Genomic DNA, 27,955 nt, shown 5'->3' with positions numbered 1-27,955 from the left:
AAAAATTATCGGCACTAGAAGAAATGACATATTTTCCGTTATGGCCCCTACATTATGGAACTCCCTACCAAACTATATAAGAAATGAAAAAGACCTATTATCGTTTAAAAAAATTTTTTAAACTTTTCTATTTCAAGATGCATTTGATACGTGACATAACACACTTAAATTTTTTACGTTTTATCATGACCATTAAACTTAACAACTCTCTCTGTCCCCTATTGTGCTTTCCCTTTTATGTAAATTTCAACAGATAAAGATATTGTAACTTTTCCCTCCTTTCCTGCCCATTCATGTCAGTCCCTATCCTAATTTATCTTAAAATTAATGGATTTATAATGGCCGTTTTTTTCTTTCTTTTGTTCCAACTGTTATACTGCTTTATATTGTTTGTCTTTTGTCTAATTTGTCTAAATTGTATGTGAAACCATCACCTAGTGGCTTTTAAACTGTAAATCGCTTAGATATTTTTATAAGCGATTCATCAAATGCTAATAAACTTGAAACTTGAACTTGAAACTTGATAAACAATGTCGGTGAGGGAATTAACACTACATTTCCCGTAGATCAAATGCCTCCGTGTCCTCTAATGTCAAAGGTGCGCGAGGGAGGGAAATAGATGTAAGTGCGCCTGCGCACGACTGGCCCTCTCTATCTCGCGCACTGTACACCAGCTGTCCTTTTGCGGTCTTGCAGGCAGTAATCGTTCATCGGCTGAAGGCAAGTGAGCGGAGAACTTGAAAAAACAAGAAAGGCGGGGCGGTGTTGAAGGGCCGACGGAAATCCGAGAGGTACAGCTGACGGGGAGAGGCAAACGCGGAGACTAGACTGGGAACTGAAGTTTATCCTGGTAGGTGCTTGAGGCTGCGTCAACTCAGCCGCTGCCTGTCAGTGTGTGACAGAGAGTATGAGGGAACTCCTGCCAAAGCCGGCATGAAGGTAGGCACCCACGGCACAAAATGAACAAAAAGAAGTTAAAGCTGCAAGGCCCCAGTGAGGTTGGTTCGGCTGTGGAAAGAGCCCCAGAGCCCCAGTTCTGTTACGTTTATGTCGGTCACTGGCAGCAGTAGCAATGAATTGTCCGAGTCTCCGTTATATCCTATGGGGAACTTTGCTTTGATAAACGAGTATTTTGGTTTATGAGCATGCTTCTGGAACGAATTATGCTCGTAAACCAAGGTACCACTGTAAAACTGATTTAGCGTCTATCATTAAAAGCAAGGTGAGTTTTGAGCATATGGGCCTCTCTCACCTACCTAGCCCCCCTCCCTTTTTTTTTCCTTCACCTTACCCACCCCTCCCTCCTATCGGATTATCACTGAAATGCTTTGATGTTTCACTTACATATACTGGCAGTTGTCTACATTTGCTTATTTCATCTATGAAGAAGAGTTACCTTTGAAAGCTATTCAAACAATGCACTTAGTCCAATAAAAAAAGATATTTATTTCTATTTTAATTCTATATATTTCTTCAACTTACAAAATAGTAACCAAAATATATTTTGGGGTGGGAGCAGTGGTGTAGCGAGGGTAGGAAGTGCCCGGGCAGTCATAAGAATAGCCTTATTGGGTTCAAGCCCAGTAGCCAGTTCTCAAGGTGACCAATCCAGGTCACTAGTACATGGCCAAACCCAAAGAGTAACGACATTCCATGTTGCCGATCCAGGGCAAGCAGTGACTTGCCCCATTTTGTTCTCAATAACTGACTATGGACTTTTCCTCCAGGAAATTGTCTGAACCCTTCTTAAAACCAGCTACACTATCCGCTATTTCCACAACCTCTGGCAATGCGTTCCAGAGATTAACTATTCTCTGAGTGAAAAAATATTTCCTCCTATTGGTTTTAAAAGTATTTCCCTGTAACTTCATCGAGTGTCCCCTAGTCTTTGTAATTTTTGATGGAGTGAAAAATTGATCCACTTCCCCCACCTCCCTCCGCTCCTTACGCATCAATCCGCCATGGCCTCCTCTCCAACCCTGCTCCCCTACTCCATACTCACACCCTCCCTTCCTACCCTGTACCTCTTTAAATCTTCACCAGTGTGAGCAGCTTTCTCCATCCTGCTGCATTCGCTAGTGTTGGCTTTCCCTCTGATGTCACTTTCTGGCCCTACGACCCGGAAGTGATTTCAGAAGGAGCTAGGCCAGCAGGTTAGAGTAAGTGCTCATGCTGGTGAAGATTTTAAAGAGGTATTGGGGGTGTGTGGAAGGGAGGGCGCTGGCAGTGAGGGGTGGAGATATGCCAGCGCCCTCACCGAGAAAGCGCCTGGGGCATTGTTCCACCCCCTCCTTACTACACCACTGGGTGGGAGCAAAACAAACTTATCATATTCAGCCAGAGCACATTACAGGGGTTCAAGGAAGGTTTAGATAGGTTCCTAAAGGATAAGGGGATTGAGGGGTACAGATAGAAGTAAAGGTAGGTTATAGAAATGCTCAGAAACCACTTCACAGGTCATAGACCTAATGGGCCACCACGGGAGCGGACCGCTGGGCGCGATGGACCTCTGGTCTGACCCAGTGGAGGCAACTTCTTATGTTCTTATGTACTTAGCAGTCTGTGATTTACAGGAGAAATAACAGGGAATAGGGAACAGATATTTACCTAGTTTGTGTTCAAATACAGGCTATGCTTCATGCAGAGGTTTTTATTACCTAAACTTTCAAAATGATACATATTTTATTTGCATTTGGGTTTTGTTTTTTTCAGGAAATGGTACTTTTCTCACAGAAGTTTGTTTTCTGTAACTGATTAGTATAAAACCTTTCATCACTATCATTACATTTCCCTTTTTAATAGTTCACATTTGCATGTACTGTGAATAAACTTGTGCAATAAGTTTGGAAATAATTTCTTGGTCTCACATTTGAAACATGTGTGGCAGTTTGTTGAAAGTCTTTAAATAGTCTTTTGGCTATAATTTTCAAACCACTTGCTTCAACTATGCTCAAAATTTAATAAGTCTGGAAGAATGCTACAGGGTGTCTTTTGAAAACATTAGAGTTATACAGTTCAAGTAAGACTGGACTCTAATTTTAGAGTAGTGCCAGATGCTTCCATCCAAGATGGCAAGAAAGCCCTGTAGCTAGCCCAGTTGGCTGGGTACCAAATTTCAGAAATGCTTAAACCTGTGACGCTTCTAAAATCATAATTGATGCTAGTCTATGATTTCAACTGATGAGCTATTTGAAAAATGCTTGGATAAATTTTAAATAATCTAAGATGCATTCCTCTAAACGGATTGAAACAATAAACTGCAATGTTGAAATCCATTACTGTTGAAATTTTACAGGATATTTTTCGCTGGGTCAGTTTGGAAAACACAGGAGCTTAAGAAATTCTTGACTTCTCTTGCAAGGAATTTAAATAATTGCTTAAACATATGTGGGTAAGATGGTTTCTAGCACATAAAACAATCCCTCATTCTTTTCTCTCTTTGTAGAGAATATCTCATACCTCACTAGATTAATGTACAATTCTCTATCTGATTGTGACAGGATTTCACTCTGGTTCATCATTTACCTGTGACCAGTGCTCTTTCTAGCTGGGCCCCTCCCTGCACCCATCATTTAAGCATTTAAAAGGTCCATAAATTTATATTTGATTTCAGTCTTTTCTCTTTTTGTGGGGAATATCTCTTACCTCAATAGATTAATGTGCACTTCTCGCTATCTGGCAATTGTTTTCTACACTTCAACATAAAGTGAATTTCAAAAATAGTTTTAAATAGCTTAGACCAATGGTCTCAAACTCAAACCCTTTACAGGGCCACATTTTGGATTTGTAAGTACTTGGAGGGCCAGAGAAAAAATAGTTAATGTCTTATTAAAGAAATGACAATTTTGCATGAGGTAAAACTCTTTATAATCTATAAATCTCCCTCCTTCCTCGAAGGCTTGCATGTTTCCCCACCCCCCCTTTCTTTGCAGCATCCTCCAGCTTCCCCCCTGGCCTTCCGGTCTTAGTTTTAGCTAATTACCACAGCCTGCAGAGAGGATCGCCGGTGCTGTAGCGTTCTTTGTAGGCTGCCATTGGCCTCCGCTGCACGTTCCCTCAGCTACAGTCCCGCCTCTCCTCTGACGTCAAGATCGCGGCAGAGGGAACATGCTGTTGAGGACAACAGCAGCCTGCAAGGATCGCTACAGCACCGGCGATCCTCTCTGCTGGCTGCAGTAATTATCTGAAGGTAAAAGCGGGAGAAGTTATCAAAAAATGTACTGTGTATTTAGTTTAACAGAGGGATTTCATTCATATCACATCAAAAGACACAACGGACAAAAAATGATAAATAACGGAGAAAAACAAACCTCATACACTAGCAGCCGGGACTAGACAAGTACCCTAAACCACCTGTATCATCACTGGTTTGAAAAAAACTCCGTACATAGATATATAAATATCTTTTCATTCACTTCAAAGACTTATTTTTCAAAATTCATTTTGCCATGTGCATCAAAATATATATATAGATAAATCCAATGTGCTTAAAACTGGGAAGTGGCAATTCAGATGAAAATATGCTTGTTGCTGCAATCTTGAGATAAGTTTTTCCAAGCTTTACTCCTCACTGTTTTCACGTTACTAAGAAGTGTTTACATTTATACCTACACCTGTCTGTAGCCATTATAACCAGAAAATCGTAGAATAAAAATCACCATTGATACAAAAGAAGAAAGAGTACTATTCTAAACAGATCAACATAGAAGATAATCTTAAAATCAACAAACTGTTCTCAATATTAGATAATCTTACCAATATGAACAAGATCACAAATAGCGACAGTCCCTCTATTCCAGCAGCCCCAGAACTAGCCAACAATTTTGAAACAGATTGAATCCACATAAGACCAGACACCCCCTCACACCAATCCAGCCAGACCTTCTGCATCAAAACCACCTATGGAAATACCAACAGACAGATCTTGGAATGATTTTGAAGAGGTTAAATTCAAAGACACAAAACAACTTCTCCTAAAATACTCCAAAGTATACCTCAGCCTTGACACCTGCCTGCCTTACCTGATCAAAGCTGCCACCCCAACAACCATAGGAAAAATAACTTGATGGCCTAACTATCACGTAAAAACTGGCCTTTTCCCCAAATCAGGAGGAGGAATTATTTGAACGCCCATTCCCAAGAATCGAAAACTTGGCCTCTCTGATATGACCAATTATAGGCCAGTAGCTTCCATCCCACTAGTCATCAAAATGATGTCACAGAACAACTCGAATGCTACTTCAATATCCTCCACCCTTCACAATCAGGATTCAGGAAAAATAACAGCACTTAGACGGTAGTCGCAGCACTAGTAGCATATGGAAAAGAACTACTAAGCAAGGGTCACAGTGAAATCATAATCCAATTTGACCTAAGCAGTGCACTTGACCTAGTAGACTTCAATTAAATGTCTGCAATCTTCAGTGACTTAAGATTCAGTGGCCCAGTCCTTTCCTGATTCCAAGGTTTCCTAACCACTCTCTACTATGCAGTATGTAAGGATAGAGAACTTTCTGATAGCTGACACCTTCCATGCGAGGTCCTCCAAAGATCCCCACTTTCACCATCAGTGTTCAACCTCCTAGTGCAATTCTTAGGAACTGACCTAGATCTAGCACAAATAAAAAGTTTCACCTATGCAGATGACATAATGACCATACTTCCTGAATGGCCGCATTAGTCAATACCCTCATTGCTGTCAAAAAAATGTCTTCATCATAGAAAACTGGACCTCGACCCACACCTCAAACTAAATTAGAATAAAACCAAATTCATGTTGCTAGGACCCTCGACTGACCCATGCTACACTCGAAGGATCACAGTAGATGACAGAGACTTTCCATTAGAACTACAATCCCGAATCTTAAGAGTAGAAATTGATAACCACCTGCCAATGAAAAGCCATGTACAATCAATGATAAAACGATTTTTCCTTGTGATGAGAAAGCTGAGATCCATCAGAGAATACTTTGAAATAAGGTTTTCCAAATTTTAGTGCATTCCCTAATCCTTTTTTGACTAGACTACTGTAATGTAACACTAGTTCTTTACTCTAAAACGTTGCTATCGCATCTGCAACTAGCTCAAAATGGACTCATATATGGACTATGAAAATTAGAATACCTACAGCCCTACTATATGAAACTGTATTCGCTACCGATAACCACAAGGATCAAGCTTAAATTGGGCATCACTCCCTTTAAGATCCTGAGAGGTAATGCCCCCTACTACCTAACAGAGTTGGCCATCCTACTCCAGGGTACCTCCAACAGATATTCCACCAGAAATCTTTTCCAATTAATATTCCCAGCATGCAACAATATAAAGTCTACCAGGAAAATTACCTTATCCATCCAATATCAATTAGGAAAATGCTGGAACCAACTACCATTTACACTACAATCTTGTGACCACTGCCTTAGGTTCAGAAAACTTCTAAAAGCATTTCTGTACCGAGACAGTGAGCCAGCCCTGAAGTAATTGTAAAAGTACATTTCTAAACTGTCTAATGCAACTCCCAGGACAAAACAAAGAATCAACAATGACCTACTTGTACTTGTAACTATATAGTTGAAACTGTAACCTAACTGTATTAATAGTTATACTGATCTACTTGTACTTGTACTATTGAATGTCTGCATTGTAAATTCCTGGGTAACTGACCCAACTTCTTGTAATGTAATCCGACCTTGAACTGAATAGGTAAAGGCAGACTAGAAAACCTGATTAACATAACATTCACAGATAGCTATAATGGGCTTAAGTATTACTTTCCATTGGAAGTATATTACTTTGTTGATTTGATATATTGGATATTTAAAGTGATGGATGGAAGTATGGCATTGATTCATCGATATTGAAGCTAGAAAGTAAAGGTGAATAGTTATTTGAATAGATGGTTTTTGTTTTTTTATAAATCTTTATTGATTTTTAAACTAAAAACAGTGCCAAACAAATAAAGAACAATAGGTATTACATACAATGCACTATTATCTGTACAGGCAACTTATATATCATTCAAGATTTTCAAATTTCATATAATAAAAAATAATACATTTTAACATAATATATAACTTAAATAATTCCTAAAGTTACCTAAATGTCACCATCAGTATTTATTTATTTCACTCCCTTCCCCCCTCCTTCCCCCATGGATGTGTATATGAAATGAATAAAAGAAATATTATCATACCTCCATAAATTTAGTCAATGGGCTCCAAACTTTATTAAATACACCACTATATCCCCTACGTTCTGCGTTAATTCTTTCATATTCGTATGTAGTGCATACATTCACCCACCAAAAAGTGTAACTTATTCTGTCATGGTTTTTCCAATTACTCGTGATCAATTGCATAGCTATGCCCGTTATAATCATAAAAAGACGGCTCTTATATTTATCTAAAGTGGGTTTCACATGTAGTATTGTTCCACATATTATAGCTTTGTATGATAATGGAACATTTAAGTCCAGAACAAGATTTATTTGTCCCCATATTGACTTCCAAAATCCTATATAATAAAACCCTAGCCGCGCATGCGCACCTTACCTGCGTGTTCCGTGATCTCTGATCTGTGATCAGTAGGTCTGTGGCCGCTGGAGTGCGCATGTGCGAGTCCCCAGCCTTACAGCACCTAACTACACTCGCCGGCAGGAATGGCCGCCAGCGCTGGACTCCCTGCTCTCTACAAGATCACGGTGTCAGCTCCTCTCACGAGCCGCACCAGTGTCGGAGAAGGCTTCCGACGCTGGCGGGGATCGAGAGGAGCCGCGGCAACACCTTTAAACTTTAAAAAATGTAAGTTCTTCGCTGTCTGACCCTCCCATCCTTTCCCAACGTCTGACCAGTTCACGTAGTCCCTTGCCGCCCCCCTTCCCTTCCCGCGGTCCTGACTCCAAACCTGCTAACTCCAGCAGCCTCTGCAGCACTCTACACACGCTGCTTCAGGGCCTTCTATTGCCCTGATTTGCTCTGCCGCGTCTCTGATAATGTCATCAGGGACGTGGCAGAGTAAATCAGGGCAGTAAAAGGCCCCGAAGCAGCGTGTGTAGAGTGCTGCAGACGCTACTGGAGTTGGCAGGTTTGTCGGAACCGCCTGAAGGGATGGGGGGGCGGCAAGAGACTAAGGGAGCCGGCCAGACAGCGGGAAGGGAAAAGGGGGATAGGGAAAACACTGCTGCTGCACAGGGAAGTGGTGTGGGGGGAGGGAAATGAATGGGGAGGGAATGCTGCTGCTGTGGCTGCTGCACAGAGAAGTGGGGGGATTGAAACGCTGCTGCTACAAGGGAAGTGGTGTGGGGGGAGGGAAATGAATGGGGAGGGAATGCTGCTGCTGTGGCTGCTGCACAGGGAAGTGGGGGGGATTGAAATGCTGCTGCTGCAAAGGGAAGTAGGGTGGGGTAAATGCTGCTGCACAGGGAAATGGAGGGGGAGGGAATGCTGCTGTGGCTGCTGTATAGGGAAGTGGGGGGGAGAGAAATGCTGCTGCATAGGTGGCAGGGAGAGAGACAGATAGATAGAAAGAAAGACAGACAGCGGGCGGAAGGGAGACAGAAAGAAAAGAAGAAAGACACAGGGGCAGGGAGAGACACAGAAAGACAGACAGACAAAGGGAGCCAGGGAGAGAGACAGACAGAAAAAAAGACAACGGGAGGGAGAGAGAGACAGAAATAAAGAAAGACAGATAGACATATATTCTAGCACCCGTTAATGTAACGGGCTAAAATACTAGTATAAATATAAAAGGACAAAAATATAGCAGATGATCCAAAGTCCCTATATCAATATGACAGTGCCCGCATCTATTAGACTTAGAACTATCTATTTTATTTAATCGGACCGGGGTCCAAAAAATCCAATGTAACAGAAATAACCATGTTTGTTTTGTCTCATAGATGCTGACATTGTACATTTCAATCTCCAAGTCCAAATTCGTAGCCACCGAGACACAGAAATATACTGTTTTATCTCGATGCTCCAAATATCTCTAAGACTATTTTTTGGCTTCTTATTCAAAAATCCAGAAATCAATTTGTACCACTGGGCAGCCTGATGTCCTACTAGATCAGTTTGGTAGCAAAGGATCTGCAAGCTAAAATAAGTTTTTAAAATTTTTCCATTCAGGGAACCCACTCTGAATAGCCTGCTTCAACTGCAACCATCTATATTGTTGAGATTTTAAAATTCCAAATGATTGTTGCAGTTGTGAAAAATCAAGCAGATTACCATTAGATATAACATCATCTAATGTCCGAATACCTGCCTGCATCCAATTCGTCCAAGCAATCCCAGCACTACCTATTTGAATCTTGGAGTTTAACCATAAGGACTGCAAAGTAGATTTCATAAGAACATAAGAACATAAGCAATGCCTCTGCTGGGTCAGACCTGAGGTCCATCATGCCCAGCAGTCCGCTCACGCGGCGGCCCAACAGGTCCAGGACCTGTGCAGTAATCCTCTATTTATACCCCTCTATCCCCTTTTCCAGCAGGAAATTGTCCAATCCTTTCTTAAACCCCTGTACTGTACTCTGCCCTATTACGCCCTCTGGAAGCGCATTCCAGGTGTCCACCACTCGTTGGGTAAAGAAGAACTTCCTAGCATTCGTTTTAAATCTGTCCCCTTTCAACTTTTCCAAGTGTCCTCTTGTTCTTTTATTTTTCGAAAGTTTGAAGAATCTGTCCTTCTCTACTCTCTCTATGCCCTTCATGATCTTATAAGTCTCTATCATATCCCCTCTAAGTCTCCTCTTCTCCAGGGAAAAGAGACCCAGTTTCTCCAATCTCTCAGCGTATGAGAGGTTTTCCATCCCTTTTATCAAGTGTGTCGCTCTCCTCGGAACCCTCTCGAGTAACGCCATATCCTTCCTAAGGTACGGAGACCAATATTGGACGCAGTATTCCAGATGCAGGCGCACCATCGCCCGATACAATGGCAGGATAACTTCTTTTGTCCTTGTTGTAATACCTTTCTTGATTATGCCTAGCATTCTATTTGCTTTCTTAGCGGCTGTTGCGCACTGTGCCGTCGGCTTCATTGTCATGTCCACCATTACCCCCAAGTCCCTTTCTTGGTTGCTCTCATTCAATAATATCCCTCCCTTCGTATAGTTGTACCTCGGGTTTCTGTTTCCAACATGCAATACTTTACATTTCTCAACGTTGAACTTCATCTGCCATCTCGCTGCCCATTCCCCCAATTTGTTCAAGTCCCTTTGCAATTCTTCACATTCCTCTTTAGTCCCAGCTCCACTAAATAGTTTTGTATCGTCCGCAAATTTTATTATCTCACACTTCGTGCCTGTTTCTAGATCATTTATGAATATATTAAATAGCAGCGGCCCGAGCACTGAGCCCTGCGGAACACCACTCGTGACCCCCATCCAGTCCGAGTAGTGGCCCTTCACCCCTACCCTCTGTTTCCTACCCGCCAACCAGTTTCTGATCCATCTATGTACGTCTCCGTCCACTCCATGGTTCTTCAGTTTCCGGAGTAGACGTTCGTGAGGCACCTTGTCAAAGGCTTTTTGGAAATCAAGGTATATGATGTCTATGGGGTCTCCTCTGTCCATCCGTTTGTTAATTCCTTCGAAGAAGTGCAATAAGTTCGTTAGGCACGATCTCCCCCTGCAGAAACCATGTTGGGTTGTTTTCAAAAGTTCGTTTCTTTCCAGATGTTCATCGATGTGTTCTTTAATCAGTGCTTCCGCCAGTTTCCCCGGAACCGAGGTCAAACTCACTGGTCTGTAGTTTCCCGGGTCACCTCTTGATCCCTTTTTATGGGAACATCTGTTAATTTATCAATAAATTTAATTGTTTTCCATATGTCCAATAAAATCACATTGTCCTTAGCATAACTAGGCATTCTGATATTTAATATATGAGAAAGTCGCATCGGGGACATGATTTTCCACTCAAGATATAACCAATCTGGCTGATGTTCCAAGAGCTCAGGGAGGATCCAATACATACCTTGACGCATAATATAGGCTTGATGATACCTATAAAAATTGGGAAAATTTACCCCACCCTCCTCAATTGGCCTTTGTAGAGATACTAAAGTAATTCTTGTTTTTTTCCCAAGCCAAACAAATTTTGTCAAAATACCATTTAGCTTTTTATAGAAGGACCCTTGAAAATAAACTGGTAACATACCCATTTGGTAACAAATTACTGGCAAAATCATCATTTTGACCGTTTGAACTCTCCCCCACCAAGACAAATGTAAAGGGTTCCAATGCTCACACATTTCCGTAACCATTAACATTAAAGATTTTTCATTGTTTCATCCAATGTATTTTTAATCCAAATACCTAAATATTTAATACCATCTTCCTTCCAAATAAAAGGAAACTCATCAAATAATCCTTTTACACAATGTACATTTAATGGAAGAACTTTTGATTTACTCCAGTTTATTTTGTAACCAGAGAATTTTCCAAATCTATTAATCAGATCTAGTAGATATGGGACGGTAGTTTCAGGATCTCTCAAATGAAGCAAAATATCATTTGCATAAGCAGAAACTTTATATTCCCGACCTGCATAGGGAATACCACAAATCTCCTCCGCTTGTTTAATAGCTAACAACAAAGGTTCCAAAACAATATCAAACAGCAAAGGAGATAACGGACATCTCTGTCTAACTCCCCTTTCTAAGAAAAAACGTTCTGAAAAGGTATTTTTAATATATAATCTAGCATACGGGGAGCTATACAAGGTTTGAATCGTTTGTATAAATCCAGAATCAAAATCAAACCACTCCATAGCCTGATACATAAAGGACCATTCCTCTCGATCAAAAGCCTTCTCTGCGTCTAAGGATACAGAAAAGGCCGGATCATCTAATCCTTTTGTCAAATTTAACATATGAAAGGCTAATCTAGTATGATTTGAAGAATGTCTATGAGCAACAAACCCTGTTTGGTGGATACCAATAATATAAGGGAGAGCTAATAATTTAGCTAATTAGCTAATAGTTTTCCATCTACATTAATCAAAGAAATCGGCCTGTAATTAGAAACCAACAAAGGATCTTTATTTGGCTTGAGTAAAACAATAGTTAAAGATTCAGCCATAGTACCTTGTATACAATAGATGGTTTAAAAAAAAAAATAAAATTGAAATGCAAAGCTAAAGTAAAGGCTAGTTCAGGGGTGAGCAGAGGTGAACTTAAGGCTTTCTGTGCTTCTCCTACTTTGAGCATGGGAATGCATTAATTCCTTCATTTCCTCATATATGAACCCCCATCTTTTCTTATATTCAAAGTCGCTAATATGGTATCAGCAACAGTTGGAGATGGAAATGTGTGTGTTCTGTCATGCCAACACAATCTAAAGAGAAAAAAAATCAAAATGCTTGCATACTTAATCCCCACACAGCCTCATCTGCGTACTTTTGGAAACATTTATCTTAAACCACATAGGAACCGATGAGGAAATCATAAACATTGAAAGCCACAAGAGGAAAAAAATGCTTATAGTCAGTAAAGAAACTGCCAATGTTTTAGCAAGCGATAGGGCAGGATTAAGTTCTGGCAACCATAGGAGACAACTTTTCAAAACGATTGGGGGTGTTAAACCTATCACAGTTTATCCTTCCTTAGACAAAGTGAAGGCATTTGATCAAAATTCGTGGCACTGAAGCACCCACAGAGCTGGTATATTTACTGGTAACAGAGACCATAAGAACATAAAAGTTGCCATACTAGGACAGACCAAAGGTTCATCAAGCCCAGTATTCTGTTTCCAACAGTGGTCAACCCAGGTCACAAGTACCTGGCAAGATCCCAAAGGGTAAAACACATTCTCCAAGGACAAGCAAGATTATGTCATCCACAGAACCCAGCATGGACAGTCAAAATGTGTATTGTCACTTTAAATCTTTTAAGACCGCCCATATAGTTTGCTTGCTGGTACCTTCCTGCCTGACGTTGGCTTGTAGAACCTTCAAACTATGTTCTCAGCATTCTCAGCCTCGGAACAACCCAACTTCAAGTATAAGTGATCATTCGGAGCAGGATCTGCTGTGTCCTTGGATGATTTAGGATCCCTGTCTAGGACTGGAGGTCAGGAGGCTCTGGCTGCCATTCATCAGGGTGAGGATCCCTCAGTGTGCCGTCTTTTCAAGTCTGCCACTATTTCTCATGTAATTTTGCATAGAAACATGATGGCAGATAAAGGCCAAATGGCTCATCCAGTCTGCCCATTGCATTCAATTCTGGTCTCCTTATCTCAAGAAAGATATAATGGCGCTAGAATAGGTTCAAAGAAGAGCGACCAAGATAGTAAAGGGGATGGAACTCCTCTCGTATGAAGAAAGACTACAATGGTTAGAGCTTTTGAGCTTGGAAAAGAGATGGCTGAGGAGAGAGATGATTGAAGTCTACAAAATCCTGAGTAGAGTAGAATGGGTACAAGTGGATTGATTTTTCACTCCATCAAAAATTACAAAGACTAGGGGACACTCGATGAAGTTACAAAGAAATACTCTTAAAACCAATAGGAGGAAAAAATTTTTCACTCAGAGAATAGTTAAGCTCTGGAACGCATTGCCAGAGGATGTGGTAAGAGTGGATAGCGTAGCTGGTTTTAGAAAGGTTTGGACAAGTTCCTGGAGAAAGAGTCCATAGTCTGTTATTGAGAAGGACACATGGGAAGCTACTGCTTGCCCTGTATTGGAGCATGGAATATTGCTACACGTTGGGTTTTGGCCAGGTACTGGTGACCTGGATTGGCTACCATGAGAATGGGCTACTGGGCTTGATGGACCATTGGTATGACCCAGTAAGGCTATTTTTATGTTAGTAATCATTATCTCTTCCTCTCTCTAAGACACACATGTCAAACACAAGGCCCATGGGCCAAATCTGGCCCACCTGGTCATTTTATGTGGCCCACGGTGACTGTGCTATATCCAAGTGCCTGACTCTGCAGCCCCAGTCCCAGTGGCACTCCAAGCACCTGAATGCACTGCCCCAGTCCCAGCAGCTCCAAGTACCTCACCACACTGCCTCAGTACCCATTTGCAGACAGAAGGACCCAGTCCCAGTGTAAAAGCTAGGACGTTCCACACAAGTGCTTCATAGTGCTTCTTATTTTCAGAACATGATTAATGCACAAGGATGGCATGTGATATGGTGTCTCAATAAAAAAATCGGCCCACAACTTAACCTGTTTTAGATTTCTGCCTTTTAAGTGATTGAGTTTGACACCCCTGCTCTAAGAGAATCCACGTGCCTATCCCATGCTTTCTTGAATGCAGACAGTCTCCGTCTCCACCACCTCTTCTGAGAGACTGTTTCACGTACCTTTTCTGTAAAAAAGTATTTCCTTAGATTACTCCTGAACCTATCACCTCTTAACTTCATCCTATGCCCTCTCATTCCAGTGGTTCCTTTCAAATGAAAGAGACTCAATTCATGTGCATTTACGCCACGTAGATATTTAAACGTCTCTATCATATCTCTCCTGCCTTTCATCCAAAGTATACATATTGAGTTCTTTAAGTCTGTCCCCCATAGACTTAGACCATCTTTTACATGGTCTAAGTCACAACGTCCAAGTTCCGTCGATCATGGGCTGTATAACTTTCGGTTATACATGCTGTACGAATAAGTCTAAGCCAGCCCACGTCCCGCCCAACTCCCGCCCTCGACACTCCTCTCAAAACGCCCCGTTTAGCTTTGGTCATCCAGCGGCACTATGAAGGCCTAGGTCGTATAGAAATACGTCCAAAACCCGTTTTTAGTATCAGCACTTGGACGTTTTTGAGAAATGTTCATCCAAGTGCCGACTTAGGCCGGTTTTTGGACGTATTTCTCTTTCAATTATGAGCCCCATAGTACAGTGGTGCCTCACACAACGAACTTAATTGGTTCCAGGAGCAAGTTTGTTATGTGAAACGTTCGTTATGTGAAACGCGTTTTCCCATAGGAATACATGTAAAAAAAAATAATTCGTTCTGCAGCATAAAATATGCTAAGATGACATAAAAAAAGATAAATTTTTGGTTATTATTTTTATTTAGATACATCTAAAAACATAATTGTTTTTTAAAACAACACACATTTTTTAAATTTAAAGACAGACTAAGTAGAGTCTAATTTTACAGTGAGAGAGGGCAGAGTCTCAGCGGCAAAAACTGGGACTTAACTGTTCATTTTTTTTTTTTTCTACCGTGTTTCCCCGATGATAAGGCAGGGCCATCAAATAAGACAGCCCCCCCTTTTTAGAAAAAAATGTAAAATAAGGCACCCCCCCGCAAATAAGCCACCCACCGATACCTGCGCTTACCCGAATCGGGTGGTACGGTGGGTGACTCCGTGTGGTCCCTGGCACCCCCGACACGATCGGGGCAAGAGGGAGCTCAAGCCCTCTTGCCCCCCCGCCTCCCCGACACGATCGGGGCAAGAGGGAGCCCAAGCCCTCCCCCCCGACTCCCCGACACGATCGGGGCAAGAGGGAGCCCAAGCCCTCTTGCCCCCCGACTCCCCGACACGATCGGGGCAAGAGGGAGCCCAAGCCCTCTTGCCCCCCCGACTCCCCGACACGATCGGGGCAAGAGGGAGCCCAAGCCCTCTTGCCCCGCCGATTCCCCAACTCCCCGACAATATCGGGCCAGGAGGGAGCCCAAGTCCTCCATCCGTCCCAAAGCTCCGCCTACTGGTGGGGCCTAAGGCGCCTGGGCCAATCAGAATAGGCCCGGGAGCCTTAGGTCCCTCCTGGGGGCAGGGCCTGAGGCACATGGTCGGGTTGGGCCCATGTGCCTCAGGCCCCGCCCCCAGGAGGGACCTAAGGCTCCCGGGCCTATTCTGATTGGCCCAGGCGCCTTAGGCCCCACCAGTAGGCGGAGCTTTGGGACGGATGGGCCAATCCGGCCTCATTCCGTCGTTGGCTGCCTGCCGGGCAGGCGGGTTTGGCTCCCGTCTGTCCGGCCAACTACAGAAAGGTACGGGGAAGGGGGTTGGGGGTGTCGTGGGGGTCGGCCAGGGGGGTCGCGGGTCGGCTGGGGGGCGGTCGGAGGTTCTTGGGGGGGGGGGGCGGTCGTTGGGGGGAGGGGGGGTTTGCGTCGAGGGCAGGAGGGCCTGGGATCCCTCCTGCCCGTAATGTAGTGCAGGGTGGGGTTAGGGGGGCGCCGTGGCCAGGAGGACTTGGGCTCCCTCCTGGCCCGATCGTGTCGGGGAGTCGGGGGGGCAAGAGGGCTTGGGCTCCCTCTTGCCCCGATCGTGTCGGGGGGTCGGGGGGGCAAGAGGGCTTGAGCTTCCTCTTGCCCCGATCGTGTCGGGGAGTCGGGGGGGCAAGAGGGCTTGGGCTCCCTCTTGCCCCGATCGTGTCGGGGAGTCGGGGGGGCAAGAGGGCTTGAGCTCCCTCTTGCCCCGATCGTGTCGGGGAGTCGGGGGGGCAAGAGGGCTTGGGCTCCCTCTTGCCCCGATCGTGTCGGGGAGTCGGGGGGGCAAGAGGGCTTGAGCTCCCTCTTGCCCCGATCGTGTCGGGGAGTCGGGGGGGGCAAGAGGGCTTGGGCTCCCTCTTGCCCCGATCGTGTCGGGGGGTCGGGGGGGCAAGAGGGCTTGGGCTCCCTCTTGCCCCGATCGTGTCGGGGAGTCGGGGGGGGCAAGAGGGCTTTTGCTCCCTCTTGCCCCGATCGTGTCGGGGAGTCGGGGGGGGCAAGAGGGCTTGGGCTCCCTCTTGCCCCGATCGTGTCGGGGAGTCGGGGGGGCAAGAGGGCTTGAGCTCCCTCTTGCCCCGATCGTGTCGGGGAGTCGGGGGGGCAAGAGGGCTTGGGCTCCCTCTTGCCCCGATCGTGTCGGGGAGTCGGGGGGGCAAGAGGGCTTGAGCTCCCTCTTGCCCCGATCGTGTCGGGGAGTCGGGGGGGGCAAGAGGGCTTGGGCTCCCTCTTGCCCCGATCGTGTCGGGGAGTCGGGGGGGCAAGAGGGCTTGGGCTCCCTCTTGCCCCGATCGTGTCGGGGAGTCGGGGGGGGCAAGAGGGAGCCAGGCGGAGAGAGGGCAGTTAAGCGCAGTGCCTGCACGGAAGGATGCAGCTCGGGCGACTTCGTTGTGTGAAACGAAGTTCGTTGTACGAATCAAGACATAAAGTTCGTTGTGCGCAGCGTTCGCTGTGCGAGGCGTCCGTTATGCGAGGCACCACTGTATATTATACACCAAGAATCGTCATTGGTCCAAATTTTCAAAAGTGCTTAAAGTGCTATTTTTATAAATATATTTCATAGATATAAAGTACTCATCTTAATGTGCTTCCTGAAGCTAGAGGTAGTCTGGAGTTAGATGTAGCCCCTCTGGGAGTAAATTCTACAGAAGGTCTGTGGAGCTCTGTGTATTTTCAGTTCTGACATGCAATGTTGCTGCTTACTAGAGATAGTAAATATCATTCATGCAGCCCTCTGTGTATAAAGGTTGCCTACTCCTGCTCTAGATGAATATCTGTCTTTGTTGTACTACAGTGATTTATATTTATTGCATATGTTATGGGGGAAATATGATTTTTATCATCTACTCCTTGAAACACAGAATTGTATTTGGCTTCTTTTAATTTATAAATAGTTGTAAGCCAGTGTAACTGTTTTAGTAGAACCCCAAATAAGACGCAAGAAAAAGTAAGAGGTTATAATGTGCTTGCTATGGATTTATTTTGGGGAGGGGGGGAGTTCAGTAAGTTGGGCGTGTGCTAATGTCAATTGAATGTCTTGCACAAAAATGCCCAGTGACAATGGTGCAGACGTGTGCATCCTTTTTTATTGTGCTGGGCTTATTTTGCATATCATTTGGTAATAACTATATTAAAGAGCTAAATGTTAGGCCATGTACTAATTGTTAATGCATGACTCTAACACAAACTTACAGCATCAACACATTAATGTCTAATACTTTTCTAAGTCAGTAATGGTAGCTCTTGCATTATAACATTTGCTTATTTAAGTCTGAGCACTGAGGTTTTCCTATCAATTTTTATGATGCCAGGGGAATGCCATGTGTGGAGCTGGACAGATAACAACTGATCAGTGATGTATAGAGATTTAAAAAGCTTTTAAAAACCTCTCTGTAGAAGGTTTTTTGTTTAGGTGGGTGAGAAGCAGTGACTTAACAGGATGAAGTAGATGCAGAATGTGTAGCTATTATGCTGTTTAGTATTCTATGTTATGGATTTTTTTTGTGTGTGTGTGTTTTTTTAACTTAAGCAGCCTACAAGCTTTTTAAATAAATAAAATAGAGTGTACGCAAATGAGACATGCTTGTGATAGAAGTATGGATGTTTTATTAAATTTCATACTCCTAGTTTGTACTGTAACAGCATTTGCATGTTCAGCATAATCTTTACCTTTTACTATGGAGGACTAATGTCAACCAAGCAACTCTGCATGCCACAACAATAAGAGACCCATGCATTTTGTAGAGGCTAATAATGCATTTTTCAGACCAGACCTTGGCTATATCCCAATGCCTTAGTAAATGCTCATTGGTTACAGTTTCACTGTTATTTGCTCTCCTGTGCAGTATCTGCTTATCCGATGAATTGCTAGTTTCAAATATGTAGGCATGTTAGAAGAAAGCAGTATGCACAACATAACTTTCTGGGATTTTTTTTTTTTCTTAAGTATATTTATCTATAATAGTCTGTAATTTAAGGGTTGCTTGAGATTTGTATGATTTCCCTTGACTTTTGCAGGCTTTGCTGTCTGTACATGATACTGTGGCTCAGAAGAATTATGACCCAGTATTGCCATCCATGCCTGATGAAATTGATGAAGATGAAGATTCTGTAAAAATTATCCGTCTTGTGAAAAATAGAGAACCATTGGTAAGGAGTTACTTTGCAGGCTTGTTTAGTTAATTAAAGACTATTTTCAATCCAAGAAAAGGTCCCCTTGGTAAATTACAATCGGAATATAAAATAACATTTTAAACGTAACACAAATGTAATAAAATGAAAGGTGGAACCAGGAGTGGCCCTATAATGAGGCCATCTGAGGCAGGGGCCTCAGGTGGTGCTAATTAGGGAGCAGCAAATTTTTTACTTCCCTTCTCTTAGTCTCTCCCTCTTTAATTGGGAGCTTCAGTGCTACGTCCACCACAGCACCACACCACGGCATCTGTCCTTCCCTCCTGGCCAGCATTTCTCCTTCTTCCCCTCATCCTCTACTGCTGCTGCAGAATCTACCTTATTTGCATTTGTGGCAGCAATTTCACATAGGCCGCCAACCCTGGCGTCATCTTTCTACTACCATGACCTGCCCTTTCTGACATAACTTCCTGTTTCCCAAGGGGCGTGTGTAGTAGTAAAAGGAGATGCTGGGGTTGGCGGCCTATGTAAATTGCTGCCGCTGGTAACTTCTGAAATGCAAATAAGGTAGATTCTGCAGCAGTGGGGTGGAGGGGAGGAAAGAGAGATGCCGGCTGGGAGGGAAGGACAGATGCCGGGGCAGGGGTACATCAGAGGCAATGGCTGAAGCTTCTGATTAAAGAGGGAGAGATTTGGAGGAGGGAAGTGAAAGCTGAAGGAGTTTGAGAAAGGAAAGGGTAAAATGCCAGACTGTGGCCTGATGTGGTGGGGTATGATGGATGCAGTGGGAGAAGAGTATGTGTAAGTTATTCTGGAATGGAGGCAGACGGGAGAGATTTGGCTTGGGGGGTGCTAGTGATTGTGCTAACTGTATTAAGCAGAATATAAGGGTGGGAGGGCATAACTAATATGTATTAGACACCCCTTACACTAATAGGTATATATAAAAAGATGGAGCTGAATGATTGAAATGCTTCAGAGATTTGAGACAAAGCATAATATGGATAGCACGCAGAGTACATATTGTTTCTTACCAGAGAGAGAAATATTTAGGTTTCATGTGCGAGATAACCCAAACATGGCAGTTGAATTTTAGCTCAAAGTCATAACTAGGGGCACACTGACCTTAGAACTAACATATTTTGTTCTGTTCCTTTGACAACTGCTTGGGGAGGTGAGACTTAGAAAGTAGGGAGGAAGAAATTGCAGACTCGAGAAATGAGTGGAAGGGAGAAAAGAAGAAATGGCAGATCTGAAAGAGGGTCTAAAGGGAGAAAAGGATTCAGGAGAGAGGATGGCAGAAAGGAGGGAGAGATATTAGACTCAGGGATGAGATAATAGAAGGAAGGGAGGGGTGAGAGAGGGAGAGATGAACTTGGAGTAGGGCTGAAGGGGTGGGAAGGGGAAAAGGACGGAGAGATGGCGAGGAGGAAGAAGGAGAGATGGACTCACAGGAGTGTAGGGGCAAAAGGTTTTCTTAGGAGGGCAGAGGGGGCTGTGTGACACAGTGGTTAAAGCTACAGCCTCAGCACCCTGAAGTTGTAGTTTCAAATCCCATGCTGCTCCTTGTGAGCAGTCATTTAATCCCCCTTTGCTCCAGGTACATTAGATAGAGTGTGAGGCCACGGGGATAGATAAGGAAAAATGCTTGAGTACCTGAATGTAAACCACTTAGGCTATAAGTGGTATATAAATACTATAAATAAATAAATAAAATAAATACATAAATAAGGTGTTGAGAGAGAAATGGACTTGGGGAAGGGCAGAGGAGGAAAATGGGAAGAGGGAGAGATGGGGAAGGAGGAAGAGAGAAAGATGGACACGGTGGAGTAAGAGCAGAAGAGGGAAAGAGTGGGGAGGGAAGAGGAAAAAAATGGGGGATGGAGAAGGACTTGGGGGCAGAAGGAGTTGGAGAGATGTTAGACTCGGGGGAAGACCCAAATCAAACAAGGGAAATAACTTGTCATTACTGCTAGAGCAAGAACAAAACTGCAACTAAACAAAAGCTACCAGCAGATATTCATACTTCATGTGGTTTCTCAAGTGCTCAGAGAAAATGGTGATATTGTGAGACCATAATGTGGACCAAGCCTACTAGTCAACATCTCATATTCTCAGTCATTGCACCTTTAATATTCACTAAATAGGACAAATGTTCAAAATTTTTAAAAAGGTAAATAATTTTCACATATCTGAAAAGATGTTTAACGTTTCACTCAAAAGTTATTGTATTTAAAGCTCCTCTCAGGGTTCTGACGTGTTTCACATGGAGGTCAGCCTCAGAGAACTCATCAAAGAAAACATATGTTCTTGTAGTAGAAACATTGAAACAGTCTCTACAAAACAAAACAATATATAAATACCTCCATGAGACAAAAAGTTTTTTTGAAATCTTAACAAAGTGTTATATCAAAATACTGCAAAGGCTCAAAAACAGATGGACGGTACCTGCTTTACTCAATCTCTGCAGTTCAAAAGACGTCAACCGCTAGTTCCCTCCTACCTTTTAAACCCACATCACACAGAGAGGTTGCAATGCGTCATAAATGACATCTACACAACATCATCGCTACCGGGCTATGATTAAAATTTAAAGGGCCATCTGAGCCCTAGTTCAAAATATGTGTTTAATAATTGAAAAACAAAAGTTCCAGTTGAAGTAGAACTCAGATATGATGTCCCGGGGCACTACTAGAAGTCAGGAGGCAACATGGACACACGTTCAAAAAATGCTGTGTATATCTAATGCAAAAAGCCAAAAACGACAATCTCTCTCTGCCAACACTGACAATTCGATGTCCAGAAAAACAGTTTAATGTTTAAAAAAGCAAAAAACCTCCAAAAATCAAAAAGGTGAATGTCAGCACTTAGAATTTAGACAGCAATTTAGAAACTTACGGTCTGAGGGGAAGATACGACTATCATTGATAGATTTTTTGAAAGTACATTATGAAACCATAAAAGAACATCTGCTATCTCTTTAGCAGGAGTGACTTTATGGAACAATTTATCAGGACCATTGAGAGCTCTTTTGGATTTTCAGTTTATTCATGGAAGCATTTAAATGATTGTTTGCTCATGATCTATAAGAATATTCTTACTGATACATGTGGTTGGCCATGTCAGGTAATTAATTATCTGTTTGAAGAAATTGGTGTATTTGTTGTTTGTTTGTACGTAACTATTTTATGTGCCTGTATTTTATGACTGTATTTTGTAAACCGCCTAGGATACCTACTGCTTACAACTAGTTCATATGAACAGTTTAGAAAACAACTGAAACTTTCCTTTTCTCAAAATTTCTGAACTAATCGCCTTCATTGTATTAATTTTTAAAAACTTTTGTAAACTGCATTGAACTAATGGTTTGCGATCTAGAAATCTGGTGTTATGTTTTGGTGTGTATGATCGTCCCTGTTCAGGGCCAGTGGGCGCGCTCAGAGCTGAAGTGATCGATCAATCGCCTGGAGTGTCGGACGATTCGGCTGGCTCTTCTCCACTTTGAGGGTTGTTTCTGTCATCGAGTCATCCGTATCTTCTTGGACAATACCACAGCAGTGGCTTATGTCAATCAGCAGAGGGGCACAAGGAGTCCCTCCTTGACGTGGAGGCTCAGCTTCTCATCTGGGGGGGGGGGGTGTGGCACTGTCAGTGGTGCACGTGGCACGAATGGACAATGTACAAGCAGACTTTCTTAGTCATCGGATGCTGGACCCTGGAAGGGAAAGGGATTGGGACTTGTATACCGCCTTTTTGTAATTGTACAATCACACTCAAGCGGTTTATATACAGGTCTTTCATGCATGGGCCCTCCTTTTCTGAGGGGCTTGTTGGCAGTTCATCTGGATGTGGTTTGTTTTCTGTGGGGTGCTGTGCAACTTAGGCCTCCCTTACGCCTTCCCTGTCTGACCTGGAATCTTAATCTGGTTCTTCGCTCTCTAGCTTGTCCGCCGTATGAGCCTCTGGAGCAGGCATCTCTGATGGATCTCAAGATCAAGACAGTTTTCTTGGTGGCTATTAGCCCGTAGGGTTTCAGAGCTTCAGGCTCTTTCCTACAGGGATCCATTTCTGTGTATTATGGATTCCGCTGTGATGCTGCATACTGCTCCTTCTTTTCTTCCAGAAATGGTTTTCGCTTTCCATGTGAATCGGGAAGTCCGGCTTCCGACTTTTGCTTCCTCTAGTTCAAGGGAGCAGGACCAGGTGTTGTGGTCCTTGGACGTGCGCAGAATTATATCTGGAGGTCACCAGCGAGTTTCGCCTCTCTGACCATCTGTTCTGGCAGGTTCTGCCCGGAAAGGTAGGCCGGCTTCTAAGTCTACCATTTCCAGGTGGATTTGCATGGGTATTTCCACGGCTTATGTGACGGCCAGAAAGAAGCCCCCTCCCTTGTGGTGTGGGCTTACTCAACCAGAGGTGTTTCATCCTCATGGGCAGTCGTTGGCTGTTTTCTCTGGATGAGATTTGCAGGGCTGCTACCTGGTCCTCCTTACATAAATTCACCAAGTTCTACAGGATTGATGTGGCGGGCAGTGGGCTCATCAGTCCCACCATGAATTTTCAGGACTGCTCTGTTACGTCCCACTGGTCCCGGAATAAAGCGGGATTGTACAAGAGCGAAAGATTAGGTTCTTACCTTTGCTAATCTTTTTTTTTGTAAATTCACACTTTATTCTGTGAACCTACCCTATTCTTTGCTGATTTACCGATCGTCTGCATTTACAAGTACTGGCAAACTGGATTTATTTTTTTGACCAGCTTTTATAAGAGTGCATCAGAATGGATTTTGCACTTAGTTTGGGAGGGTCCCTGTTTCAGGCGCCCCCTTCTGACAGTGCAGGCTGTGTCTCCCTATAACAGTGTTTTGTCGTTCAGGCTTCTAATGTTTCCTAACCTCTCATTTTTCATTGTTGCTGTTTTGCATTTGTTGATATGGGCAGAATTGTTTTACATGGCGGGGAGTTCTCCCCGTTCTTTTCTCTCTCTTGTTTATCTCCTCTACAAATGTTCCTGGCTGCTCTTAGACTTACTGAGGAACTGAGGCACTAGCACAGTGATGGGGGATGGGGGTGGGGAGGGTTTTAAGTCTGAAATTTTGAGGCTTCCTACAAAGTCCTGGTGGGTAGAGGGAAATAACCCATTGGTCCTGGAATAAAGTGTGGATTTACAAGAAAGAAGATTAGCAAAGGTATGAGCCTAATCTTTCGTTAACAGAATTTGGGCTGGGCTACCATTTCTTTTCTAAACAATAGTAGTAGCTGAGAAAGATTTTGCTATATTGTAAAATTTTATATTTCAGTCAGTAGTGTAGCAAGGTTGAGAGGCGCCTCTTCCTTTCTCCCGTTCCTCTTTAACGTTCCTGGCACAAGCAGCAACCCCAACCTGTTGCTCGCATCAGCGTTGCCTCTTCCTCTAACGTCACTTTCTAGGCGTGGGTCCAGGAAGTGATATCGGAGAAAGAGCAGACACTGGCGTGAGAAGCAGTTGGGGTTGCTGCTCACGCCGGGAACATCAAAGCGGTACGGGAGAAGGGAAGGGGCATGCAGTAGTGGGGGGCAAGAGCGGAGATGAGGATGGGTGCCGGCGCCCCCACCAAGACGGCACCTGGGGCAGCCCACCTCCCCTTACTACGCCACTGATTTTCAGTGAATCCTTAAATGAACAGAAGCTGACACAACATTGATATACTGTATACACAATCATCTATAGGCAATTTTTAATGCTAAATGAATATTTTTTGTTGATTTTAACAGATGCACATACCATATTTTTAAAAATTATTTTCAAAATTCTGGACACCTAGTTAATTCATTACTGCTTCTTTAAAAGTTATTAATAAATCAGAGGAAGTTGATTTTATTTAAAAATTTATATACCGCATAAATACTTTGTGGTTTACAAAATTAAATGCATACATATTAGAAATACTAAAACATGTTTCGACAGAACAAACACAATAAAACATTAACAGTCACATTATTAAATCCCAATGATTATCTATGTGCTAAGCATGATCCCTTGTCTCTTTCAGAAACATTTTTATAAAAAAGTTGAGTCTCTGCTGATAGATTTTCTATGGAACCATAAGATGCCTCGTATAAGCTTGCAGAAACTTAAATCTTCAAAAAAAGATTGAGGAGTCTCCTTCCCTAGTCTCTATGACTATCACGTGGCTTTTCTGATGAGACAGAGTGTCAATTGGAATCAGTTTTTGATCTCTGGAACTACACCGCCTTGGCTTCTGTTGGAATCTCAACTAAGTGCAATTCTGTTGTCATAATTCCACTTGATGAAACTGCCTGTGTCCCACACCGTAGGTTATTAAACAAGATGAATATGACGGGACTAGGAGAAACATTGACTGCTTGAGTTAAAGACTGGCTTAGTGGTAGACTTCAAAGGGTGGTGGTAAATGGTACTCTCTCAGAAACGTCAGAAGTGACCAGTGGAGTTTCCACAGGGCTCGGTCTTGGGTCCGATACTATTTAATATCTTTCTAAGGGATCTGCCTCAGAGACTTCAATGTAAAATTATATTATTTGCCGATGACGCTAAGCTATGCAATGTTGTGGGCAGCGCAACTGTGCCCAACACTATGAGGCAGGACCTACTTTTACTGGAAGAATGGTCTAATACTTGGCAACTGAGTTTTAATGCCAAGAAGTGTAAGGTTATGCATCTTGGTAGCGGTAACCCCTGTAGAACATACTCCCTGAATGGAGAAAACTTAACAAAAACTGTCGCAGAATGGGACCTGGGTGTAATCATTAGTGAAGATATGAAAACTGCCAATCAGGTGGAGAAAGTTTCAGCCAAGGCTAGACAAATGCTGAGTTGCATCCGAAGAAGTTTTATCAGCCGAAAGCCTGAAGTTATAATGCCGTTGTAAAGGTCCATGGTGAGACCTCATCTGGAGTACTGTGTTCAGTTTTGGAGGCCACATTATCAAAAGGATGTGAAGAGAATGGAGTCGGTTCAGCGAATGGCCACTAAGATGGTCTCAGGACTTAAGGATCTCCCATATGAAGAACGTCTAAGCAGGCTGCAGTTATATTCTCTCGAAGAACGCAGAGAGAGGGGTGACGTGATAGAGACATTCGAATATCTTACGGGCCTTATTGAGGTGGAGGAAGATATCTCTTCCCTTATGGGTCCCATGGCAACAAGAGGGCATCCGCTCAAACTCAAGGGTGGGAGATTTCATGGTGACATCAGGAAATACTTCTTCACCGAAAGGGTGGTTGATCGATGGAATGGTCTTCCACATCAGGTAGTTGAGGCCAGTAACGCGCTTGACTTCAAGGGACAATGGAATAAACATGTGGGTTCGCTCCAGGGAAATGCTTAGAAGGAGGGTTCTTGTTGAGGGAGGGTTCTTTGAGTGGGCAGACTTGTTGGGCCGTCGGCCCTTTTCTGCCGTCATACTCTATGTTTATCAACAAATCCTATTGTCTCCTCCACGATTCAAGCCATTCAAGAGGTGGACTCTTTTTCTGATGTTAAATGGGAGTCCTCCTCACCTGGCCCCCTGTGGAACAATCCCAGTATAAAGATTCAAAACTTTGGCAGATACTGGAAACTTTGGCAGAATTGTAACATCTGGACTGTGAGTCATCTTTATGATGACCACTAATGGTTCACCTATGCTGACATATGTAGAACACATAATTTACCTCCATCACAGTTCTTCCAGTGGCTTCAACTCACTCACGTTATAAAGAAGGATCTTCTCCCAAAGTACTCCTGTACTGGCTACCCCACGCTTCTCTCCTATTATACCAAAATTGCTTCTTCAGGCCATATAGCCTCTCAGTGGTATAAAATCATCCAACGCTACAAATTCTCTCCTGACAAGCACCTGAGAGAGGCGTGGCACAAGATCTTAAACTTGACCTTGGATGAGGAATGCTGGAATAATGTATGGTTGAGTTGTAGCAAGGTCTTACATTCTTCAACAATGATGCAGACTGCATATTTCTCCTTATATAAAGCATATTGGACCCCACACCGCCTTGCCAAACTTGGCCCTCATTTCCAAGATATCTGTTGGTCCTGTAAGACTGCAGGAGCTACTCTTCAACATATGCTCTATGACTGCCCTCTCTTAGGGAAATTCTGGATGCAGATATGGAAGTCAATTGAAGAGGTACTAGTGATTAAGCAACCCCTCTCCTTTGCCACCATACTCTTTGGGGCTGAGGCTTTGCCTTGCCCTCTCCCTGTATATGCCTCATTGTTGCTGAGAAGGCTGTGGATATTAGCACTGAAGGTCATTCTCTCAAATTGGAAGGACTCTGCAGGGTGGGCCAATATTTCTACAATAGTAAAGTATGAACACATATTTGCTGAAAAAACTGTCTCCTTGCGGAAATTCCATGAGATCTGGGTTCCCATTCTGGATTATTGCTCCACACACTCCCACTGAGGCACCTACCACAATTACAATTACATGACCTTTCTTCTCCATTTTGCAGATTTATTATTATATTATACACACTATATTATATATTACTGTATTTTGATGCTATTGCACCTTTTCTTCCTGCTTATTCTTTTATGATATACCTGATATACTGTTCTATATGTGCTATTACTGTATATTACCTGCTTCTTTTTATTGCATATTATTAGTCCTTGGACATAGGCTCATCTTGGATTCACGAAATCTGCTGTAAATCTTTGTTTCTCATTTACATTAGTGTTGTTTTATGTTATTTAAACCAATAAAAAATATTGAACACACACAAAAAAGAATACTGAAACATGTTTCGACAGAACAAACACAATAAAACATTAACAGTCACATTATTAAATCCTTTTTTCAAATTCATCCAACAAGATGGAAAGACAAATCCCATAAAAACAATTACAGGACAGTAAGGCTTCAGCAGCAAATAGCATTAGCACATGAAGGCATTAACAAATAATTGTGTTTTCAACATTTTCTTAAAATTCAGTCTCCCATCACAAAATCGCAGAATACCAGGTAGTGCATTCCAAAGCTTGGCACCTGCTATCGACAGCATTTTTGCCCCAATCTTAACATGAGAGACTAACATCTTACCCTCCAAATTCAACTTCATGCTATTTTCAGATCTCAAACATTTTCTGGGTTGATAGATTTCAAAAAACTCATTTAGTGCCCTTGGGGAAACGTG

General features: G+C 43.1%; 1 protein-coding gene across 1 annotated transcript in view; it reads left to right on the top strand.

The window, feature by feature from the left end:
• MPP7 (membrane palmitoylated protein 7) overlaps positions 1-27,955 on the top strand; it is a 348,547-nt gene that overhangs the window by 103,587 nt on the left and 217,005 nt on the right. Inside the window, exon 5 of the mRNA XM_033931438.1 lies at positions 18,684-18,815. Coding sequence (XP_033787329.1) covers positions 18,684-18,815 — 132 coding nt within the window. The remainder of the gene's footprint in view (positions 1-18,683; positions 18,816-27,955) is intronic.

The sequence above is a fragment of the Geotrypetes seraphini genome, chromosome 2, assembly GCF_902459505.1.
Source record: "Geotrypetes seraphini chromosome 2, aGeoSer1.1, whole genome shotgun sequence".
NCBI classification, from domain to species: Eukaryota; Metazoa; Chordata; class Amphibia; order Gymnophiona; family Dermophiidae; genus Geotrypetes; species Geotrypetes seraphini.
The sequence above is the reverse complement of the archived record's forward strand: the minus strand, read 5'-3'. Positions and strand labels throughout refer to the sequence as shown.